General features: G+C 35.1%; 1 protein-coding gene across 1 annotated transcript; it reads left to right on the top strand.

Moving 5' to 3' along the window:
- Positions 1 to 5,197: 5,197 nt before the first annotated feature.
- On the top strand, positions 5,198 to 18,386 carry LOC149964381 (uncharacterized). The gene is made up of 12 exons (XM_090180764.1): positions 5,198 to 5,351; positions 5,702 to 5,782; positions 8,130 to 8,234; positions 9,825 to 10,703; positions 11,461 to 11,543; positions 12,572 to 12,782; positions 12,872 to 13,049; positions 13,190 to 13,355; positions 14,570 to 14,694; positions 14,749 to 16,069; positions 16,537 to 16,768; positions 16,989 to 18,386. The coding sequence occupies exons 1-12, from the start codon at positions 5,264 to 5,266 to the stop codon at positions 17,441 to 17,443; spliced, it is 3,924 nt and encodes a 1,307-aa protein (XP_090036890.1). The 5' UTR covers positions 5,198 to 5,263; the 3' UTR covers positions 17,444 to 18,386.
- The last annotated feature ends 3,304 nt before the right edge of the window (positions 18,387 to 21,690 follow it).

Here is a 21,690-nt window from a genome sequence, read left to right as displayed (position 1 = left end):
CGTAGGGTGGAATTCTTCGATTAAAAGTAAAGTTGGTAATATTTATTTGTAAATAATATACTTAATAATAAAAAAATTATTAATTTAATAATAATAAAACTTTTATTAATTTAATAATAATAACATTTTTATTAATTTAATAATGATAAAATTTTTATTAATTTAATAATAATAAAAATTTTATTGATTTAATAATAATAAAATTTTAAATAATTATATACAATTTGGCTAGTTAAAGAACAACAAAAATTACAAAGGAGTTTTTTATGGGGGGCCTCTTAATCACGCAGTGCCTACTCGCGAAAAAATCCTGGCGGGGCTACTGATTGAAAATCGACAAAAAGAAATGACATGGCACTACAGATGGTTTGGGAAATTAAGCTTTAGTTAAAATTTTATTCAGTTTACAAATAAACTGGAATGCGGATAAGAAAAATTAGATACTTTACTATTAAAATAACATTTAAGGCGCCTATTATTGGTAAAATTTTCATCAATCTATTGGAAGTAGAAACAAGACGGCCCAGGCCGTAATATTAGTTCCACATCAGTGTATTCGAGTGGGCAAACCCATACACCCTTAGTAGACACAGGTAGGCAAACTAATACGCAAACTGTTGAGGCTACGTGATTTCTTATCGTTGGACAGAGCAGATATTTAATATGGATTATTAACAACTGCATAAATCATATTATTGCAAGAATGTATTTATGTACTAAGAATATGGCAAGACGGAGATTCTGTCCCCATGGTCGCATACTTTTCAGCTTAAGGGCCTCTAGCCAAAGTGCTAACCCATTGAACTTAACATGTTTGATTCTAGCAAAGCAGACTTTTGCAACACGCCCTAAGTTCGACTGCTTTGGATTTTTTGGTCTCATTCTTTCAAGTAGACGCTAGCGTAGATAATCCAATATTTTACTTTTATTGTTCTATGAGACCAAATTGTTTTTTTCGATCACTCTCCCTTTAAGGGGGTTGGTCGGAGGTAGAGGCCTGCGCCGATCTGATATGGGTCGGCGGCGGCGTTTGACCCAAAATATACCGGCGGCGGCGGCTTACGCCGGCGTTTAGACCTACGGCGTGGACAAAATGACCGGCGGCGGCGGCGTACGCCGACGTTTGTATAAATTTTAGAGCTATTTCTTGTAGCGACAGATTAAATAACACGCGACCAGAAGGGCACGGGCAAATACCCACTCCTACTAGTCCTTCCATGGACTAATTAATGTACTTCGCACAGGGACGCCCCGTTCCCGAATATTTGTTTCGGGCGATTGTTAAATGTGTGCTCTGGCGGAGTTAGGAACTAACTAACTAATGATAACCGGGGAAGAAGAAAAAGGGGTGAGGGGAGGGAAAATACAAATGTAGCTCAGCAGCTGGAAAACACGTGGGTCTGGCTCAATTTGTAAAACGTTTGTTTTAATGTTTTAATGGCGAAGCACATTAATTAGTCCATGGTCCTTCCGAGGTAGGCCACTGGCCTGACGTCAAACGACATCCAAAATTATTTGCAGTTATGCCGGGTCGAAATTCGGATGAAGGCTCGATATTGGCTTTTTATTTTTTTGGTCGTGCTCAACGATAACGCTCTGCAGTGGCGTAGACAAGGATAGTTCAATGTCAACCCCCTGGGCCTGCCATGAGTATACTTAATTGACATTCCCTTCTCGACACCCCTCTTAATATTAACATTCTTGGACCCCCTTTGACGAAATTCTGGCTAAGCCTTCCAATCAGAAATAAATCCGAGTTACGAATAATATCATTTTTGCTGCCAAAGGTTATCATCGCACGGTGAACATACATATTGCTATTTTGATATGTTATTTTCCATTTAAATATAATTTAAGATACTATGATGTGATTTTATAAACGTATTGGACGTCTAAAATGCAGTATATCAAATGCTTCATTTATTGAATTTCCACCAAAAAATTATTATCAGTCTCGGATTGGCCATAGAGGTAACCTGCCCGATGGCGTGGATCCCATGGACCGTTCATGAAGTGGGCCTCCGTAAACATGGTAGCGTTATAGTTGTTAAAGCTGGGACCCTTAGTCTCCTAGCTGTTTGTTTGAACATTAGACCCAGTCCGCGACTGATTATTATAATGCAATTTTAGAAAACATATCGATAAACCAAGCAACATTCAAATTTAAAGATAATTAAAATGTGGATAAGCCTTGGTTATATAAGTGACTCTATAGCCAAGATAGCAATGCTGGAATCTATTGACGCTAAGTGAAAATGCTATTACTCTGCGTCGACCGAAATCGGAAAACCAAAATTTGACGTTCAACGTCGTGTTCAAATGTACTTATTTTCGCATAAATGAAAACCAAGCTTAATATAACAAAAAAAGTGTATAAAGAAAAAAAAAGAAACGGCGGCGCGCCGTTCTTTGTATCGGCGGCGTGCGCCGCTTTTCGAGCAATCGATGGCGGCGTGATCGGCGCGTTCAAAATTATCGGCAGTGGCGGCTTTTAGCGGCGGCGCAAGCCTCTAAGTAGAACTGAATCTTTAAATATCTAATTTTTCTTATCGGGAGTCTGCAGCCCCATTACCCCCCGCATTCTAGCAAATCGTGGATGGAAATTGTGAGATGGTATCTACTAAAATTATAAATGTAACGTTTTTATTAATACTTTCTACGTTATTCCAGTTATGGTACTTTCTACGTTATTCCAGTTTTGGTACGTTATTCAGGCTGCACCTTATTTCGATTCCACGTTATCCCAGTTTTGGTACAATATTCAGGCTGCACCTTATTCCAATTACCAGTTTTTTCAGTTTGAACATTAACCACGTTATTCAACGTCTCTCTACGCGAGGTGGCCACCAGATACGTTTTTGTGGAGTCCATTTCACTAACAAAGGGACCAGAATGATTCTCTAATAACACGGCCAACTTTGATCTCTCGCGCTACAGCGGCCAACTCATTTGTCAAAATTCCGTGAGCAAATAATTTCCCCCTTTAAACCTAGAAATATGAAAACTCGGTTTACTTGAATCCTCCTAGTTTAAACTGTACTATAACGTGTAGGAGTTCAGCGCCACACTCGTTTTTGTATTGGCTTCAATGCAAAAACTATTCTAAAAATAATATTCCACTAGGGGCGCTCAAACCATAAACATATCTTTTGCTCATAGCATGTCACATAATTCCTCTTAAGTATGCCACTAGCTCTATTTCTTCACTAACGGTTTGTTTCACAGATATTGCGTCATCCGTACCCTACGTAATATTTGACGTCATATTTGGTGTCATATTTGACGTCTTATTTGATGTCATATTTGACGTCATATTTGATGTCATATTTGACGTCATCGAATCTTAAATGCCGATAATGCCGTCGTATAATTAGCTCTACGTCCGATAAACCAAAGATAAATTATCTTTGGATAAACCGACGGCAATTATTTTAGTTAAAAACTGGTTTGAACAACCTAGGCTTAGGAAGTTAGGAGCTAAATTGAACTACAATATAGTGTCAAGTTCTGTTAATGTAATTAATTTGCAAATCAATGAAATTCTCGGAGACTCACGTTCTAAAATAAATTTGCATTGTCAAATAAAAGAAGCAAGTTTATTGGAAAAAATAGTTGAAATTCAGGTTGAGCTTTTCTGGAGTCTTTGCAGATTCTTTTGAGCCTAGGCCTAACTCTTCTAGGCTTGATATGGGTTGTAAAAACGCTGGACAGGTGGAATAACCGAATAACCCACTTCGACGATTTGTTCCATTTTTGAAAAGCGATCACTTATTGGTCATTTTCCCCAACCTTTTATTTTTCTAAATTACTCATAATTTAACTTCATCCGCACAAACCGAGCGAGTTTATAAATTTCAATAAAGCTACATTGGGCTGACTTAAATTCCGACGCAAAAAATTCCTTCTCAATTTCGAGGTTTTCCATTGGTGTAAATAAATATGTTACTAGCCAATAGCGTGACTCCCAAAATTACTAGGGTGAATAAAAAGGTTAAAATCTAACGTAGTCCACCTTTTTACTGGTTCGTGGTGAATCAAACCGTTAGTGAAGATTTTTGAATGGAATAAAGGTACAGTGGAATACTTATGAGTAATTATGTTACATATGCTCATAGGTTAACATAGAATGGGTTGGCCTTTGTAGCCTGTAGCGCGAACAGCGCGTGATCAAAGTTGGCCGTGGTAATACCAACTAAAACTTGTTGTATTAATATTTTGAACGGTCATGGAAGCTAGGAGCAACAAACACAATGAGAACGCAGCTAGCCTTTAAACACGCTAACGAAGGGTTGTGTACGAATTTCATTGGACGAGCATCACGAGCCTTTACGCTGAACGTTTTACGGGTGGGGGGAGGACAATTTCCAAATTTTCCCCTTCCGATGGCAGCAGGCGCTAAAGCGTCTAGCCAATGAAAAACGTACACAAGAAAATCCACGTCTTTTGACGGCTTGCGTTCTCCTTGTGTGGGGTGTTGTGTTTGTTGCTCCTAGATGGAAGGTACTATTCGCGACCGAAAACTATGGATACTCCCTCATTCGGCAGCAGACGGAAGCAGTAACAGGTCGCGCATTAGCAGACGGTACTAACAATCAAAGTTTTAAATCGCGCTGAAATATATAAAAATATATAATATTTTCCTCGGAAGTTACTAGTTTTATTATTAGAATACAACACAGAACGTCATAGACCCCAGATGTATTTATTTTCGGCTCTAGCAGACGCTACACACACAAGAAGTGGCGGGAAAACTAAGGCACCGCATCGCCACCTAGAGCTGTTTCGGTCGCGATATTCGCCAATAAAAGATATTCATATATTATTGGCCCATGCTATATCCAATAAAAGTAAAGTTTTTTCTAGACTTTTTGGCAGTTTTTGAAACAACTAAACCGTTGGTGTCTTATATTTAGATTTTTATCAGTTAATGCCAATTTTATTTTATCCACTAAGGAAGACATGACATTGCGTTAATAAAAATTCCTCATGGAGGAGTAGTCCAAAATCATTAATTATATAGGTTTTTCAATAAAACTAGTTTTTAATCACTTTTTCTGTTCCACACAACTTTGCAACTTTGATAGCAATACAGCTTGCAAAGCCTATTTTACACGTTATCTTTGTTTAACTAGTGTTACTGAACCGTAGTTGTCAAAACTGGTCAAAAATGGATCACTTTGACCAATGGGCAAGCCAATAGGCCTTAGCCAGGCTCCAGTCCTTTTAAAATGTATTTAAAATAAAAATAAACCTCAACTTCAATATGGCGGCGATGGATGATAATCCTAATGTAAAAGAAGGTCAATCCTGGAGTTCATGGGCCGATATTGTTGGATTTAAAAATTCTGGGAGTGAGCTATTATTTACATATAATTTATTTACTTTGGGATCTTTATTTGCCATTAGCATTACAATATTTTAAATCATCTATCATTAAACCTCAGTTCCATCGGAGATTTGGCCTAATGCACGCCAAGGCTTAGAAATTGTAGGCCAAGATGATTGTATCAAACAGTCATACGTTTCTTAATACGTCTTCTTTAGTGACTAAGATTTTAGTTCCTAAAATTGATATTATAATATAAAATTATTTTATCGTTGAAAATTCGATATCATAATTTTATATTCCTATATATTGTAATGCAAGGCTTAAGATTTTAGTGATGATGACAAAAATGACATCCTACTTTTTTTTTCCTAGATGAGGAAGAAGAAGATGCTGCAAAAGAAAAGAATTGGAAAAAGAGAAGGGAGAACGATGCTATGAAGTTAAGAAAGGAAGGTTTGTGTGAAACCTGATTCACTATATTTATTATCAATGATTGTTTAATGTATCTTTTTTGCTTCGTTAATTTTTAATTAACTTTTGGTATTTTTCTACCTCTTTCAATTCATTGCCCAATATTAACATTTCCTCGGGAAAGAATGCAAATGGAATAATTCTATCTGGGATATATAGGGTGATAGCAAATGAAATAACTGCATTACGTTTGCCCTGACTGTTAGTAGGGGGAGTGGAAACTGGTTTTGCCTTAATTTTTCTATTTTTAGTCTGGTCTTTTGGGTATTATTTAATTTGTTGTTGCCTTTGACATATGGGCTCTCGTTAGGTTACTGTTAACTATAAGAATTATACTTACACAATCTGTTGTTCATTTTGCAGTACTAAAGAGTTATTTATTGATTTTTGTAATAGCAGTGTTAATTTATACTACCAATTATGGACTGTAGATTTTAATTGTAATAGTATACAATAATGATACAATGTCTGACAGATGATCTGTTAGGAGAAATAGCGGATGTAAATTATACTTGTATGTTGCTGTCTTACATCAGTTAGTGATAATTTCAGCATAGATTTTACTTTAGTTGTAAATGTACCATTCCAATTTTTTTAATTCAGTAGATGTTATTATTGTAACAAGCTTATTTTCATTTCATATTTTGTTAATGATATTTGCCTGTATTTTTGAACTGCAAGCATACGCCATACGAAAGCTACTGATCTGCACTAAAACAGTGTTAAGTTAGAAGCTGGCCTATTTTTAGGGAATTGTCAACTAAATATGCATCTGAGTGGTTGTATAGGAGGAAATTTTCTCCTAGGAGCAACAAACACACCAGCCCCACACAAGGAGAACGCAGCTAACCTTAAAACCCGCTAACGAAGAGTTGTGTACAACTTTCATTGGACGAGCCTTTACACTAAACGTTATACAGGTGGGGGTGCTAAAACATCTAACCAATAAAAAGTGTAAACAAGAAAATGCACTACTTTTGACGGGTAGAGTTCTCATTATGTGCGGTGCTGTGTTTGTTGCTCCTAGATGTCACAGCTCAAACGTTTGAGCATCAAGTTGAAAATGAAACACCTATATGACATGAATGAAGTGGATTCTCTGCTTTTAAAGTTTAATGGTAGGGGTAGCACAATGAACTTCTGGGTGCACTGCACCCCCAATATCACCTCATACTTCCTAGTTTCAAATCTTAGTGAGAGTTCATCACAACCTGATTCATTTTCAATATTATTTTGGGTTAGAGTTAAAGGGCAACAATACTATGAGGACGACAATGGTTAATCTGAAAGCGCATACCTTTCGCATGCCAATGGACCAGGTGAAACATTAATTGAACTATCTCCAGCCACAGTTTCTATCATTCCCCAATTCAAATTTTGTTAGAATTTGCTGATCAGGTGTTCCTGAGAGACAGCAAGACACTAAATTAGTCCCCATTGATGATTTTCCTAACACATTTTGCGTTTAAATTATTTTGGCATGACTTAAATGCTTCTGATTTAAGTTAGGTGATCCAATTTTTCAAATGGAACTACGCACAGAGTGGGGCCTTGAAATCCTTTTTTTTTTAAATATATTTTTATGTATTGTAATTACCCAAGAGCTTTAAGGAAAGCAGAGTATATTAATTAATCTATAGGTAATATGCAAAATCATTCAAATAAAATAACTGAAAAAGTAAGGAGCAATAAATTTGACAAATAGCATTTTACTTTTGCAAAAGCATATTTATGGAAAAACCAGTCATATTCTGCAAAAATTACTGGTAGCGCAAAAGATCTAATAAATCAAATGTAGGGAATCTTATCAATATAACCAAATAGTTTATGGAATAATAGTGCTATAGGCCAAAGAAATAACAGCCTTAAGATTTGCCAAGCTCTGGCGTAGCTAGAAAAATTGAGTCTCATTGCAAAATATGAAAATCGGCCCTTCTATACTTAAGGCACTAAGTGCACTGGCTTAGCTATGCCACTGTCCACATGTATAAAAGTTATCGCAAAATGTCACAAGAAATGATGGTTTTATTCAACTTTTCAGTTGCAAAAGAGCTACCTAATAGCTGAGAAGCTGTTGTTTTAATGTGTTTGAAATGTAGAAAAACACAAGATTTACATTTGTCTGTAGTGCTTAGTAACCCCAGTTATTAGGTGTGATTTACAATTTTATTATTATTTCTTTAAGCCCTTATCTGGGTACATATTTCACTAGGAATGTCATCAAGTGGTGGTTTTTTAAGTATAATTTAAGGTTAATGCAAAGTAATATGATTGTCCTTTGGAGATTTAGTAACTGATTTTGTCAGATAATAGATATGTTTTGCTTTAGAAATGGGCCTTTTTGGATACTGTCCAACATGGGACGATTTCTTCCTGGTTGTTTGTGAACTTTGTGGCCGTGTTGTCAAGCCACAAGCATTCTCCGGACATCTGGGTATGTGAAATTTGTTATTGATTAATAGGTGAGCATTAGTGGAAACTCATGATATTTGTTAATGATATCATGCTTTTACTGTATTTAACCTGTATTTACTAATTAATTGTTATAAATAACCAATATCAATTTTAAAAATAAGATTTCCTCAAACGAGGCACTTTTGTATGGTAATGGTTTGCAATGTGCCTTTTAAAGTACGCTGCTTCTTGGTAGACATTTGTTATGTTGCATATGCTTTTTTATTTATTTATTTGTAAACATTTGTTTATGTATAAGCTTCGTGTTAAAATATATCCCGATTTACAAATACACCATGAGAAGACATTTTTAAATCTAAAGCTAGGAGACTCGCAATATTTTTTGGGTTTTGTGGTTATATTGTGAAAATATACAAAAAGTTATGAGTCACTCTTAAATTGTAAAATTAGTTCAAACCAAATTTTGATAAATGAACTGGTTTTACTAGGAGGGCCTTGGATTATTTTGTGACAATAACTGGTTATTTTTTACTAAACATAGATAAAATGGCAGAAGTGTTCAGGATTATTATATTTTGGGTTCAATTGGGGTAACTTTGGGCCGGACAGAATGAGGAAGATATTTACTCCAACTATGCTGAAGATGGCACTAACAATGACTTATATAACCACCTGCAACTAACACTAGCTGGTGAGCTTATAATAACATATGACAACGAGTGTGAGTCACGCGCCGTTAGTAAACAAACAGAAGTAAGCAAGCCTCTCATGTTGTGTAGTGCCATCTTCAGCATAGTCGAAAGAGAAATCTTCCTCATTGCCGAAAATGCTAGACTTTCTTCTAGATTGGCTTTTTAAAGCAAACACATATAGATGCTTCAAGTTAAATAAATTCCAAAAGCTAGTTCTTATTTGTAACATGGTATTTTCATAAAAGGAAAATTTTCCCTAAGCATCACTAGGAAACTATATGTATACCCTTGGAATGTCTAAGGAAGACTGGTGGCCTTGATGATTATCGTAGAAACTGGCATGGTTTTCAGCTGCCTTGTCTCGAATAGAAGTTCACTTATTACCTCCTTTGCTCTTTTTTTAACGATCTAATTACCATATTTATGTGGAACTAGACCAGTTTCCCAAACAACATGACAAGATCTTAGGTGTGAGAACTAATTTTGGTTTCTAAACTGCATTTTTTGGTAAGTCTATGGCCGCCAGCTAATGAATTTGAATAAATGTGTTACGTCTTACATTTGACTTAGTTGCCCCACCCATTATCCAAGCCGCTTTTGTAGCAGTGGGCAATGAATACTTAGATGTTCAAATTATATACATATATAGTTTTCCAGTACCACTATTTTTTAATTAAAAATATTATCTTTCATATGGCTAAGCTTCTCTCTATAGTTAGTCTAGGGAGCCGTTGGCTCGCGTGACATGAAGGGCTTGCCACCACCCTCCTACGCATTGTAACCCGGCCACCTGAATTGAAGGCTTTAAAAGTCGCTCAATGACTTAGGCCTAAGGTGGTGCCTTGGGTATTAGCCTAGCTGATTATTATTATTTATTTTATTTAAAGTTATAAACACACTGTGTTTTGTTTTAATAGAGTACCGCCATGGAACAAGTTCGCATAGTAGTAGGGAGAGTGCCTCGTCTAACCCTCAATCTCAACACCATCATGGGAAAAACAGCAGTGGAAGTGGTGGATCTGTCGGAGGTGGAAGTAGTGGAAGTTCAGGACCTAATGCCCCGGCACCTTCACCTAACCGAAGTGGAAATTCTTCAACTTTGCCTTTACTTCCTAGCAGATCATCCACTGCTTCCTCAGGTTCACTCTACTCAAATCAAGTGGTTTATGGAGGAGTTAAGTCTTCCTCGTCTCTTTCAAACTGTCAATTGGCTAAACCCAACTCGTTCGGGAATAATACGTTTGATGGAAATAATACTCCAGAGACGGTAGTCTCAAACTCTGGCGGCAATAATAATGGAAGATCATCCAAAGTGGACTCCAAATCTAAAAAGAATCACTCTATAGATCCCGTTGTGAGAGTTGAACGAATGCCTAGTAGCGTGGTTATGAAGAAAACTACAACCGGTAGCTCGTCACCAAATGATGCGGATAATAAACAAGATCATACGTCATCTCCTTCAGTTGTGTCAATTAGTTCTCCCAATTCTTACGTTTCCCTTTCTCATAATTTAAATTATGAATTAGAGTGCGTTCAAAACAGTCCTAGTGATAATGTACTTTACGAAGGAACATCTGGGCCAGGGCCTGGTGGTTCAAATTTCTCCAGTAGTGTGTTAGAGACTTCATTACCCGTGGTAGTTGCTAATTCTAACAGCCACCGTAAGATTGCCCCTTCTCCAAAGGCTGCGAATGAAGTTTTGAAAAGGACTATGGCTGTACCTAGTAATCCTGTTAACAAGAAACCGAGTAAATGCAAAAAATCTTCTAAAGAAAGGAAATTGGTGTTGTGCAAAGGTAAGTCAGTGATAAATAACAAAGCGCATTAGGATGCCAAAATGGTCTAAAAATGTATCCAATTGGAATGTTCCAAAAAGTTGTATTCATTGATGGCACAATTAGGAAGCCGCGTTTGCTATCTTAACATTGAGAATTCTCATGCATGAAATTTGTTCGTGAGGCCTTACCCACTTAGGTAAAGTACATTTTTAAGGGATATATATTACATTGGCTTAGTGCCCTATTTATAACTAACTCTATGAATCTCTTAATGCATGTATAACTAAAATTATAACTTAATTAAATTAAAAAATTAAGTATGTTATAAGAGAAAGAACTTCATACCTTAATATATCACATTTACTGCAACGTTATGAAACCTATTTGTTAGATAAATAAGAAAAAATCTAAATGACATTATGAGCCAATTCATTTTACAAATCATATTTTAAATTTCTAAAATCTCATTAAATTTCCAACTCCAAATTACTTATTTGTCAAACTTTTTGGCATTATCTGTCTGATTTAAAGTTGCGCCAGTACCTTAATTTCAACTTCTAACAATTCCACAATGAATGTATTTATTCGTATTGGTTTTTTGATTGATTTCTTTTAATTTGTTTTAATTAGTAAATATATAAGCTCAGTTATAATTAAATCTATAATTAAAGTAGTATGTCGTAGCATATTAAACGGTTTTTGCATAGGTGACTCAATCCCCCATCTATATCTATGGAATATCAGTAGTCCTGAAGGTTTTGTCCCTTTTTTTCAGACCGGGAGTATGACGCTAACAAGCATTGTGGTGTTTTTGTAACAGAATCTGGAAAACCTTGTACTCGCTCTCTTACTTGTAAGGTAAGATTACAAGATTTGGTAATATTTTAGAGGTGAATTGTTTTTTATGATTAACTGACTTAATCTTTTGTTTAACAAAAAACAAAAAAGTTTTGAGTTGTCATTCTACATTCATAAATTAATGTGGTTTTGGGATACCATAGAGACTGTGCCATACCTTGGATACTTCTGATTGCTATCATTGCTAGTTTCTAAAAAATAATTTATGAAATTAAGTATTTACCAAACTGGCTCCAAAATGTCCTCTTTTTTTGTGCAAGCATTTAGTCTTTCATTTTTACTAAATATTAACTTTTTAACCTTCTATAAATATCAGTACATGATAATGTAATTTTACTTTATTTCCTAAAAGTTGCAAATTTAAATGTTATGTTAGACCTACTTTACAGCTCAAACATTGTTTTAAGGCAATAGTTTTATTTCTTTACAAATCAGAACAATTTGAAACTTCGGCTATCAAAATTTAATTACGTTTTCCATTGAGAGTGCTTTCACGATTGACGGTGACATCTCGGTTCTAGCACTGAAGTGGCAGGGGTGTTAGGTAGAGCTGCTCCCAAAAATACTAAATATTTACAGAGCAGCCAATCTCCTGCGATCTTCTGAAAGCTAAGCAAAAATGTATTAAGTTGATATTCCATTGGCAATCCAAGTGATCTGGAAAAATTGCTTGATCTTGAGAGGCATACATTCCAATCCATCCGCTAAAGAGCAAGAAGTTAAATGGAATATGTGAATCCGTCACAGAGCTGCCTAATGGAATATGGGGCATTCTGAAAGCACTCTGAGCAGTCCAATAGAAAAGTCTATTTGGGGTGGAATATAAAAAAGTTCAAACTTCTTTATATTCCACCCCAAATAGACTTTTCCATTGGACTGCTCAGAGTGCTCCCAGAATTTGAATGAAACCAGCAATTATTTGATAATTATCAAATAATTGCTGGTTTCATTCAAATTTATGAGTATGATATTTTCTATAAAAATATCTATTTAAACTACCATTTCTGTTTTTTATTTGATCTTTCTAGACTCACTCTTTGTCTTTACGGAGAGCTGTGAAAGGTCGTAAGAAAAACTTTGATGAGCTCCTCTCTGAGCACAGAGCTGCCAAAGAAGCTCAGCTCAAGCCAACTCAAACAAGTTCCCAAGCTAATATCTCCAGTAATGGATGTTCTAATAGTCAGGGCTGTAGTTCCAACACAGATGTTCATGGATCTTCTGGTTCACGAAACATGCAAGGTATGCAGGGGTAGTAAAAGACTTAACTAGTTATTTTCTATCATTTTGAACCTGGAAAATAAATCTTAAATTTTGTTTTTAATTGTAAGGTTCAAGCAAACTTAATCACATCCAGACTATAGCCAATTTACATAAAGTTCTTAGTCTTGGAAGGGTTTCCAAAATAAATGCTGGAGGGTCTTCCAAAGTTGCACATCACTCATCTTCCAGTTCAACTTCTACAAATGCATTGTCTATTTCTACACCTCAAAATCATTCATTGCAAAGGTAAACCAATAAATTTCAGATATTACTCTGGGTTTACATCAGAATTTTTCATTTGTTGGTTCCTTTTCTGTAGAATGTTTTTCGCTTCTTTTGCAATTTTTTAATATCCAATTATTTATTAATAAGTTTGGTTTGAATAGGATATCGGTTTCCGGAAATAAGGCTACACCAGATCTTAACCTAGATGGTGGCTCTTTTTTTGATCTGGATTTTGGAAAATCAATAAACTCGGATGGTCCAACAAAGAATCATTCAGTGCATAATAAAGACCTGCCTTATATAACACATCATCCTAAACCAGCTGCTGTGAGTGTTTATTCTCGTCCCATATATTCCAGGAAAAACGAAATATTTTGAGATTGAGTTTTACACAATAAGAATCTCATTGTTTTATTTTTGCGGTATATTATGCACAAGACAAAACGTTTTTAGTGTCTAACTATTCTAATTTAACTCCAGAATTTATGTAATTCAACATGCTTTAAAAGATAATATAAACATCCGTACTCTAGATAATGAGGTTGGACAGCTTTCCGATTGACGGTTTTGTAACAAAGCTATTACCCACTTCTGCCATAAACCTCTGAAAAATCAGGCTCCATTGGTGGCTATAGTATGTTACCTATATTAGATTACCATGGTAACTAAGGAGCAAACTTTTTCCAACATTAAGTGGGTAAACTCTATTTACTACATGCCAGGGAGTGTTTTCTTATTTAGGTCTACATTATCTTTGGTAACACAGAGAGAGCATTTCGCTTTATATCAGTGGCGTAGCTGAGAACTCAGAAGCCCCCCCCCCCGCAAACATCTCTATGAGGCCCCCCTTTTTAATTTTTTTATGGTTAGCGGGCCCCCCCCCCTAGCTCGAGGCACCGCGGGCCCTGCGGACCATCAGCTACACCACTGAGGGCCCTGCAGACCATCAGCTATGCCACTGCTTTATATTGGTTTTAAGCTTCATAAACCCACTCATTAGCCTTCCCGTGAAGGGATAATCTTTTTCCTGGCCTACAGTGGAGTTCTTGGTACTACTAACTATATCCTGAAAGCATATATATTCTATAACATTACAATTAGCCTGTAGCTATTTTTACATAGAATTCTTCAATCTAACTGAAGCAATTTAAAAATATTCATGTCTGCTGAAAAACCTTACCCTACAAAGAATGTGAGGATAGGTTTTCCTTATTCTTTTGAATTAGGAATTTTCAAAACTATAGATGATAATTCTTGGCAAATATTTAACTGCTCAACTACCCATATCTCTCTAGCTAATTACTTTGCTTTATTTTTGGGTTGCAAGAGACAAGCTACCTAATTAACCACAAACAAAAGATTTTAAATGAAAACCTTTTATGCCATAAATAGCTTCCAAAACATTAAACTTCAAATTGTTGTATGTAAAATAGTTGTGGTACTGTCCTATCATTTCCCTGATGCTTAAATAATTTGTAGACAATTAAAAAATTTTGATGTTATTTCGCTTTTAACGAAGTGGTGTTATTATTGTGTGGTAGATGTGTTCGTTTGGAGTACGTAGAATGGGTAGTGGAGTGTTTTTACCTAATCGATTACTCGATTCAACAAGATCAGCATTGGAAATGGCCTTCTTACATGAAAAGGGAACCCAGGTGCCTCAAAAGTAAGTTTGATATTTTACTGTAAATATCTCAATCTTAAATGCTATTCTTTTTAGGAAGCTTTGTGTTGAATCTGGGCTTCTTCCAATACGTGAGCCATTGGAAACAAGTGATCCTTACAATTTTTCATGCCTAGATTTAAGTGGTGTCAATGAAAGTAATGATAGTGAAAGTTCCATAGTGGCATCTCCCTCATTCACTAGCTTGAAGAATCATAAATCAAGCAACTCCGCGAGTGGTGCTTCTCTCAAAGGAAATCAAATCCTATCGAATAATGTTTCCTCTGAAACTGTGACAACCAATACCCCTTCAGTGGTTTCGCACACAAGTGGTAAAAATTTAACAAGTACTAGAACACCTGCAGAAACTGTTACTGCTTGTAATTCAAGTGCAGTTAAAAGGACAACGAAGTCAAAATTGGTTAATGCTGTAAATAAGTTGAAGAGACTTAAAAGCAGCAGCATAGAACATTCAAATAGTGTTACATCAACTAACACATCAATGTCAACAAGTGCCACCAAGAAACGTAGAACTAGTAATGGAACTATTGGTCATGGAAATTCTAATCCTTCCAACTCTTCTGTACCTACCGTGTCCAATCCTCAATCAAATGTTGTCTCCCAAACAGTTACATTGACTGCGTTGACCCCTTCGAGTTTATGTAGTACTGGAAATACTACCAGTCAAACAGCTCGTTCCTTACCATTATCTTTCCCATTAATTGGAGAACGCTTGGGTGCTTTGTCTAGACTTCAGGTTTCTGGGCCTTTTGTGAATCGAAATAATGTAACTCTAGCACCAGCTGTGTTAAGAAATCCAGGATCAGCGTTAGTAAATAGTTCGGTTTTAGCTTCGGGTGTGCCTAATCACATAACTAGTAATTCATTGAAAGACAGTGTATTTTTGACCGGAATGGATGTTATTAACGGTCAGTTACCAGTCACAACCACGCTATTACATTCGGTGACGGTGAGCCGAGCATCAGATGCTATGCCCACCACTTTACTGGCTACTCCCTCATCTGGAGGGCTGGGGATTACACTGAGTGGACACTCTACAACAAGCCTAGTAAATCAGTTAAGGTTACAGCAGAATATAACAAGCAATAGCAATAAGCCCGCAGAATCTGTTGTATCTGGGTTATCAGGTGCCAAAGGGACCAAGTGCAAAACTAGAAAAACAAGTAGCAAATCGAACAGTGGCAGTAGTAGTGCTCAGTCTAATAGAACATTTTCATCACCCCTTAATCTTGGACTGAGCCTACTTTTGGATGGCAGTCCTGGTGCGATATCAAGTGCTCACGTCACTTCGTCAAGTGGAATACAGATCTCTTCAGGAAGTAGTCCCACTAGTTGTCCAAGCCCTCAATTGAGGATGGTAAGTTATCCTTTTACTTATTTGGCTAATTTGGACTATCAAAATTGTCAAAGGATTTTAGCACGTAGTACATATAAAATAATTGCTGTGCTTTGGTCACGCTTCATAATATAATATAATCAGTGATTCGAGCTTCAAAGCAATTGGGCTGGTCGTATTTTAAAGCATAAATTAAGTTGATATTTTTGACATAACATGCAATGGTCTCAGCCTATCCTCTAGCCTACTTACAAAAGTAATTTTAGTTAAGTCTTTGCACACTAGGTAGGCCAAAAAAGCATTAAGCAAGATTCTTTGAGCAGGTCTCAACAAAAATTTCTTTGGAGAAAATTCATTGAGTTTTACTCAACACAGCCATAATAATATTTAGCACCAGAAAATCTGGCCTTAAATTTTCTGGAACTGATTTACCTAAAACATTGTAGGCTCATTTTGAAGACTACAGAATTTTTCTCAATTATTTTCAGGATACCTTAAGTCCAGGTGTGAGTTCTCCCATTGTTAATGGAAGGGGACCTTCATCTCCACATAATTTACCACCTCTTTTTACGCCTAAAAATGTGTTTGGGAGCAGTGGTACTACAGTCACTTCTAGTACAATTTCTGGGACAAGTGTTAGACTGAGCCCCGCTTCACGAACTAACACCCCAAGTCCAGACTGTCTTTCTTCAACTAGTTTTCCTCTAAATACTACAAAGGGTAAACATTTTATGCTGTTCTGTAATTTATAATATTGTGAAGAGTGTAATATTTGTGTGGTAATTAATTTTCATCCTACATAACAGCATAATCTTCAATTTGAAATAATGAAATACATAAATATTTGCCTACTATCTGTTTAAATTATTCCTTCCTAGAATGCTTACTATAAACTTATTTTTTTTAAATAAAGTTACTAATTTTAACTCATTTTATTCAGGTAAAACCAAGCATAGTACAAGTTATTCGAAATCTGTCACAGCTCTGAATGCTGCAGTAGCAGCAGCAGCAGCTCAGCATGGAAACCTAGCGTTCCCTGTCACACCTGTTAATTTATCTCCTTTGCCAGTGGGAACAACAAATTCAGCCCAGTCAATCACTTATCAACAAGTGTTTGCGAGTCAAATGTTAACTCAGGCCCAACTTAATCAACTTCAATTTCATTCTCCAACCACAGTGCCGACAAAAAACAAAAATGTCAATAAGGGAAATTCAGTTTCCGCAACTCAGCAGATGTCTCTCAACTCATCAGCATTGCCACTGAAGTTACCACTTTTGACATCGAGTGGCATTGCAACAGCGACAAGTGTGGGACAGCAGCATAGGCATTTATTACTATCGGATGATTCTAGGAGAAAAGACTTACAGCAAGATAGTCATTCACTTTCAACATAATTTTAAGAAATAAATTTAGAGAGTAATATAGAATTTTACAATTGCAAAATGTTCAGTTGAAAAAGCACAAACAAATTGGTGACGATGAATAGTAGCCTCTGAGGAAATTTCTTTTTTCTCGTACAATAACATGTTACATCTCATTGTTTTCAACCTCGAACAAGTTAATGACCAAAAAGGTGGCGTAAGGCTTGGTTCAGTTTTTCGCTTAAAACATTTTTTTTCAATGGACAACAATTCCATTAATATTTTTGTTATTATACTGGTACCAATTAAGAGAAATTTAAAAAGTTGCTGAATAATGAAAGTACAGGCGTTATTTCTGACAGGTCAAAATGTAATTATAATTATCAAGTGATTCTTAACCGTTGGTGAAAGTTGTGCATTATTGATTTTCGATAATGCATTTCAAGACTAGAAAATTGTGAGGTTGCTTAAAGTGAAATATTTTAATTTATGACTTCAATTAAGACAGTTAATTCCAAACTTTTTTATGTATTGAAATATGACAATAAGCCCATAATGTAATATTGTTTTGTTAGCCATGGAGGTGATAGTATTAATTATAAGGTATGATTCTATTTTGGTGAGAAATTAATAAAGAGTTGATTTAAGTGTTCAGTTATGATAAAATAATATTACACCACAACTTAAGTGATATAAGACTTTGAGTAAAATAAGGACCATTTATATATTTTGAAGAAAAAAGGCGGTTATATTTTAAATAACCTTCAATGCAAGTGAAAGCATTGATTTTTTTCAAAGCTAGACTGATCCAAGCTTTATGTATAAAGTTGAGAGTAAAAATATTCAGATGGACAAGCTCTTAGCTTCTCTAACCAAAGTTATTTAAAATGTAATATTTAAGAAATTAAAACCTTCAAGATAATCGTTTTTGAAGTTTAGTAGATGAATTACGTAGCTTTTGCTCAATATCTTGTTTGTGAGGACATCTAGAAAATTATGTCAACCACTTAATATGGTTATTTTTGATCAAGCTAATTCAAGTATTATTTTAAAATACTTAGATTGGACCATTTTATGAATAATATATTACATATTAAATAATTGGAGAATGGTTTTGTTTGATAGTGAAGCAAAGGCATGTTCAGCAATGCAAGTGATGAAATGTATACAACCTTGAATAAATAAACCTATTGGACTGGAATTGGAAGCAAAAACCCTTGTTCCTAGCGAAAGAATTAAGAAACTTTTTCAACCAAATACAAAGCACATAACATAAAAAAGGAAGACCTTCATTACTTAATCTCCTTTTTTTATATAAGTTAGGCATCTTAGGCGTTAGATGCTTTTGGGCTTTGTTTTGGATTATTACAGGAATGTAAAAACTTATAGTACAGATTGCTATATAAAATTCTCACAGTAAACAAAGAAAATAAGTTAATTTAAATTTACAAAGTTTCATGTCCACCAGATGTAATGGTACGATGACCTAAGATATTGTTTAATATTTGGGTGAAATGTTTAATATCAGACTACAGGTAAAAGAACCAACACAGTCCAAATTCCTGTCCAATAGTTCATTTATTCAAGATAAAACTATCGCTGTGGTTGTGATATCTGAAAAAATCTTTTTTTGTATATTAGGTGACCAAAATATTTCAACTAGTTTCCGGCTATCACAAAATTTTTGACAATTTATGGTGGACAAATGTAAAGTTAAATCTAAAATTTGTGACTATTTACAATAGTAAACATACATTCTTGTTTCACCTTACTTACTGTGTTTTGATATGAATTACGCATTGCTATTCACCTTGGTTGTCAAAAATTAATGTTTAGAAATGGGATGAATGGTTTTTGGTCATCCACTACTTTCCGAATACTTAAGAGGCATCCATGGTATAAAATAATAGTCAGTAAAGTTAGCAGTGGTGCCTATAATATTTATTGAAGTCAAAATTTATGGTCCTAATTTCCCGCTAGTAATTGAAAAAATTTTGCATTTATGAAACTTTAAAACAGAATAATGAAGGACACGTCATTGGTTCTTTTGGTTGTCTCCCAATTTGATATATAGATTTAATTCAAATATTTATATTTTTGTAAACTACGTTTACTATTGGTAAAAGGCTCTTTCCTAAAACTAGGAAATTGGCTGTTATTATTTGTACGTAAAGAATGGCCATAAGAGTTCTGTCCTGCATATACAGTTGAATATTTCAAGTCATTTCATAGCCATCATATTTCTTACTTTAATCTTGTTCTTTTTCAATAAAAGAAAAATTAATTTGAGTAGTTTTAGTTATAATTTTCTAAGGTTTTTAAAAGGTAATATTGGAATGCCTGAAATGCCACATATTGAAAATTTATATTCACATTTGTTTTTCCTGATCTTAACTAAATAACAAGTTGAGTTACTTTTATGTTTTTAGTACTACCTGGTGCTTTGCCTAAAAACAATTTGCAATTTACATTTAAAATTCTGAATTTTATGACTTCTTCCTCAAGGTTATGCTGTTCTTGATTTTGGTTCTCCGTACTGTCATTGAAAAATATTTGTAAGACCAATCTGATATAATAAATATTAGTAGTGTTTTCATACAGATCAGTACTGGTATATCAAATGTTAAAGCCAGTTTTTTAAACAAATTTTAGTTGCTTCAAAAACTTCCAACAAATATTTTTCAGTCACAAGTCCAAACTAAAGTTTTAGAGCAGTTTTTCTCATCTCTCTGACAAACCTATGAAATTTCTAAGTTTAAGATGTAAGATTTATTGATTTTCCGAGCACAATGTGTGGAAAGTGCATGTTCAAAATACTGGCTGGAAATATTTAATTTCTTCAAAGTGCTGCTCAATATGTTCCCAAGTGGTTAATCTTTCAAGACTCACAAAAATATAGTTTAAAAATTTATAAAGAATTTTTATTTTTTATTTTAGAGAAAGTTAAGTAATTTCTCTGTTTGAATTTGAAGAAAATTTTATTTCTTCGCTCTTGTAATATCTTCCACCTAGTTTGTATAAAAATAACTAGCACTGGAATTGTAGACACCTTCAGATTTAAGAAGGAAATTAAGAGGTTGAAATATTTAACTAAGCCTACAAAAATCAGTGGGCTTTCATTTTGTAAATGAACTGTAAATATCAATAAAGGCTATTTATCTACGTTTGTGTATAAACAAATAAAGAAGTGTTTTTATAAAACGTGTTTCCTTTTGAATGAATCACTATAGCAATTTTATCGCAGAAATTTTATTCCAAAACATCTAGTACAGGAATAATACAAATAATTCTATTTGTACTATATCTGTACCTTGGTTGTCGTAAAATTTAATTTTTTTAAAATAAACGATGGTTGCTTTTAATTTCTAATGGTATAATATTCTATTTTACCTTTTCATAAATTATTATTACTGCGTTTTTAGGCTTAATTAATCATTGTTAGGCTTTCTATAATCATACCTACTGGCTTTGTAGTTATAGTTTCTAGATTTTCACTGATTTTCCAAAAAAATGTTTGAAGAAAACTGCCAGATCAATTCTGGTACCGGCGTGGTGATGTACTGCCCCCTTTTTTTTTTCAAAAAATAAATATTATTAATAACTAAGGTTTTTAAGAAAGCCTAGGGGAATATGCTACTATTTTCCTAGCAGAAATCTCTGCTATCTGCTTCTGTGCCGACTATGGTCTGAAAAAGAATCATTTCGGGAAGGTTATCCAAATCTACATGGATAGTCAGACCGCTTTTAATGCTCTTAACCAGTATAGTATTATATCTAAACTGGTTATTAGCTGCTTAGATCTCCTTTCTGATCTTGGGACGCATGATAAAGTTCAACTTTATTGGATACCTGGTCATAAAGTGCATCATGGGAATGAAAAGGCTGACGGCTTGGCCAGGGAGGGTGCAAGAGCTGGGTTTAGTGGGCCTGAATCTGCTCTATCCATCCCCCATTGCCTGGTACACAGCCTTGTCTCCAAGTATATGTCGGATCGTCAATTCAAGCTTGGACTTGAGATGGATGGTCAAAGGCAGGCCAAGGAATTTATCCCTTGCCCCTTCCTTCAGGCAGAGAGCAAATGAGCTATTCTCCCTTGAATATAAGGTTGGTAACTGGCCGACTTACAGGCCATTGCCCACTTAAGACACTTAAATCTCATTGGAGTCGGTGATGACCCAATTTGTAGGGCGTCTGACCAAGGAGGAAACTGCCTCACATTCTTTGTAGCTGTGATTATTGTGCGGCTCAAAGGTTTGAGCATCTTGGTATGCATCGGTTGG

The sequence above is a fragment of the Leiobunum rupestre genome, chromosome 1, assembly GCF_980474605.1.
Source record: "Leiobunum rupestre chromosome 1, qqLeiRupe1.1.hap1, whole genome shotgun sequence".
NCBI classification, from domain to species: Eukaryota; Metazoa; Arthropoda; class Arachnida; order Opiliones; family Sclerosomatidae; genus Leiobunum; species Leiobunum rupestre.
This window is presented reverse-complemented; position numbering and strand designations above follow the sequence as displayed.

What these genes read in the sequence shown, in the direction of transcription:
- LOC149964381 (XM_090180764.1), top strand. Translation starts at nt 5,264, where the DNA reads ATGGCGGCGATGGATGATAATCCTAATGTAAAAGAAGGTCAATCCTGG. An exon ending in GAAATTGGTGTTGTGCAAAG is followed by an intron (nt 10,704 to 11,460) that starts GTAAGTCAGTGA and finishes CCTTTTTTTCAG; the next exon opens with ACCGGGAGTATGACGCTAAC. An exon ending in CAAGCCCTCAATTGAGGATG is followed by an intron (nt 16,070 to 16,536) that starts GTAAGTTATCCT and finishes AATTATTTTCAG; the next exon opens with GATACCTTAAGTCCAGGTGT.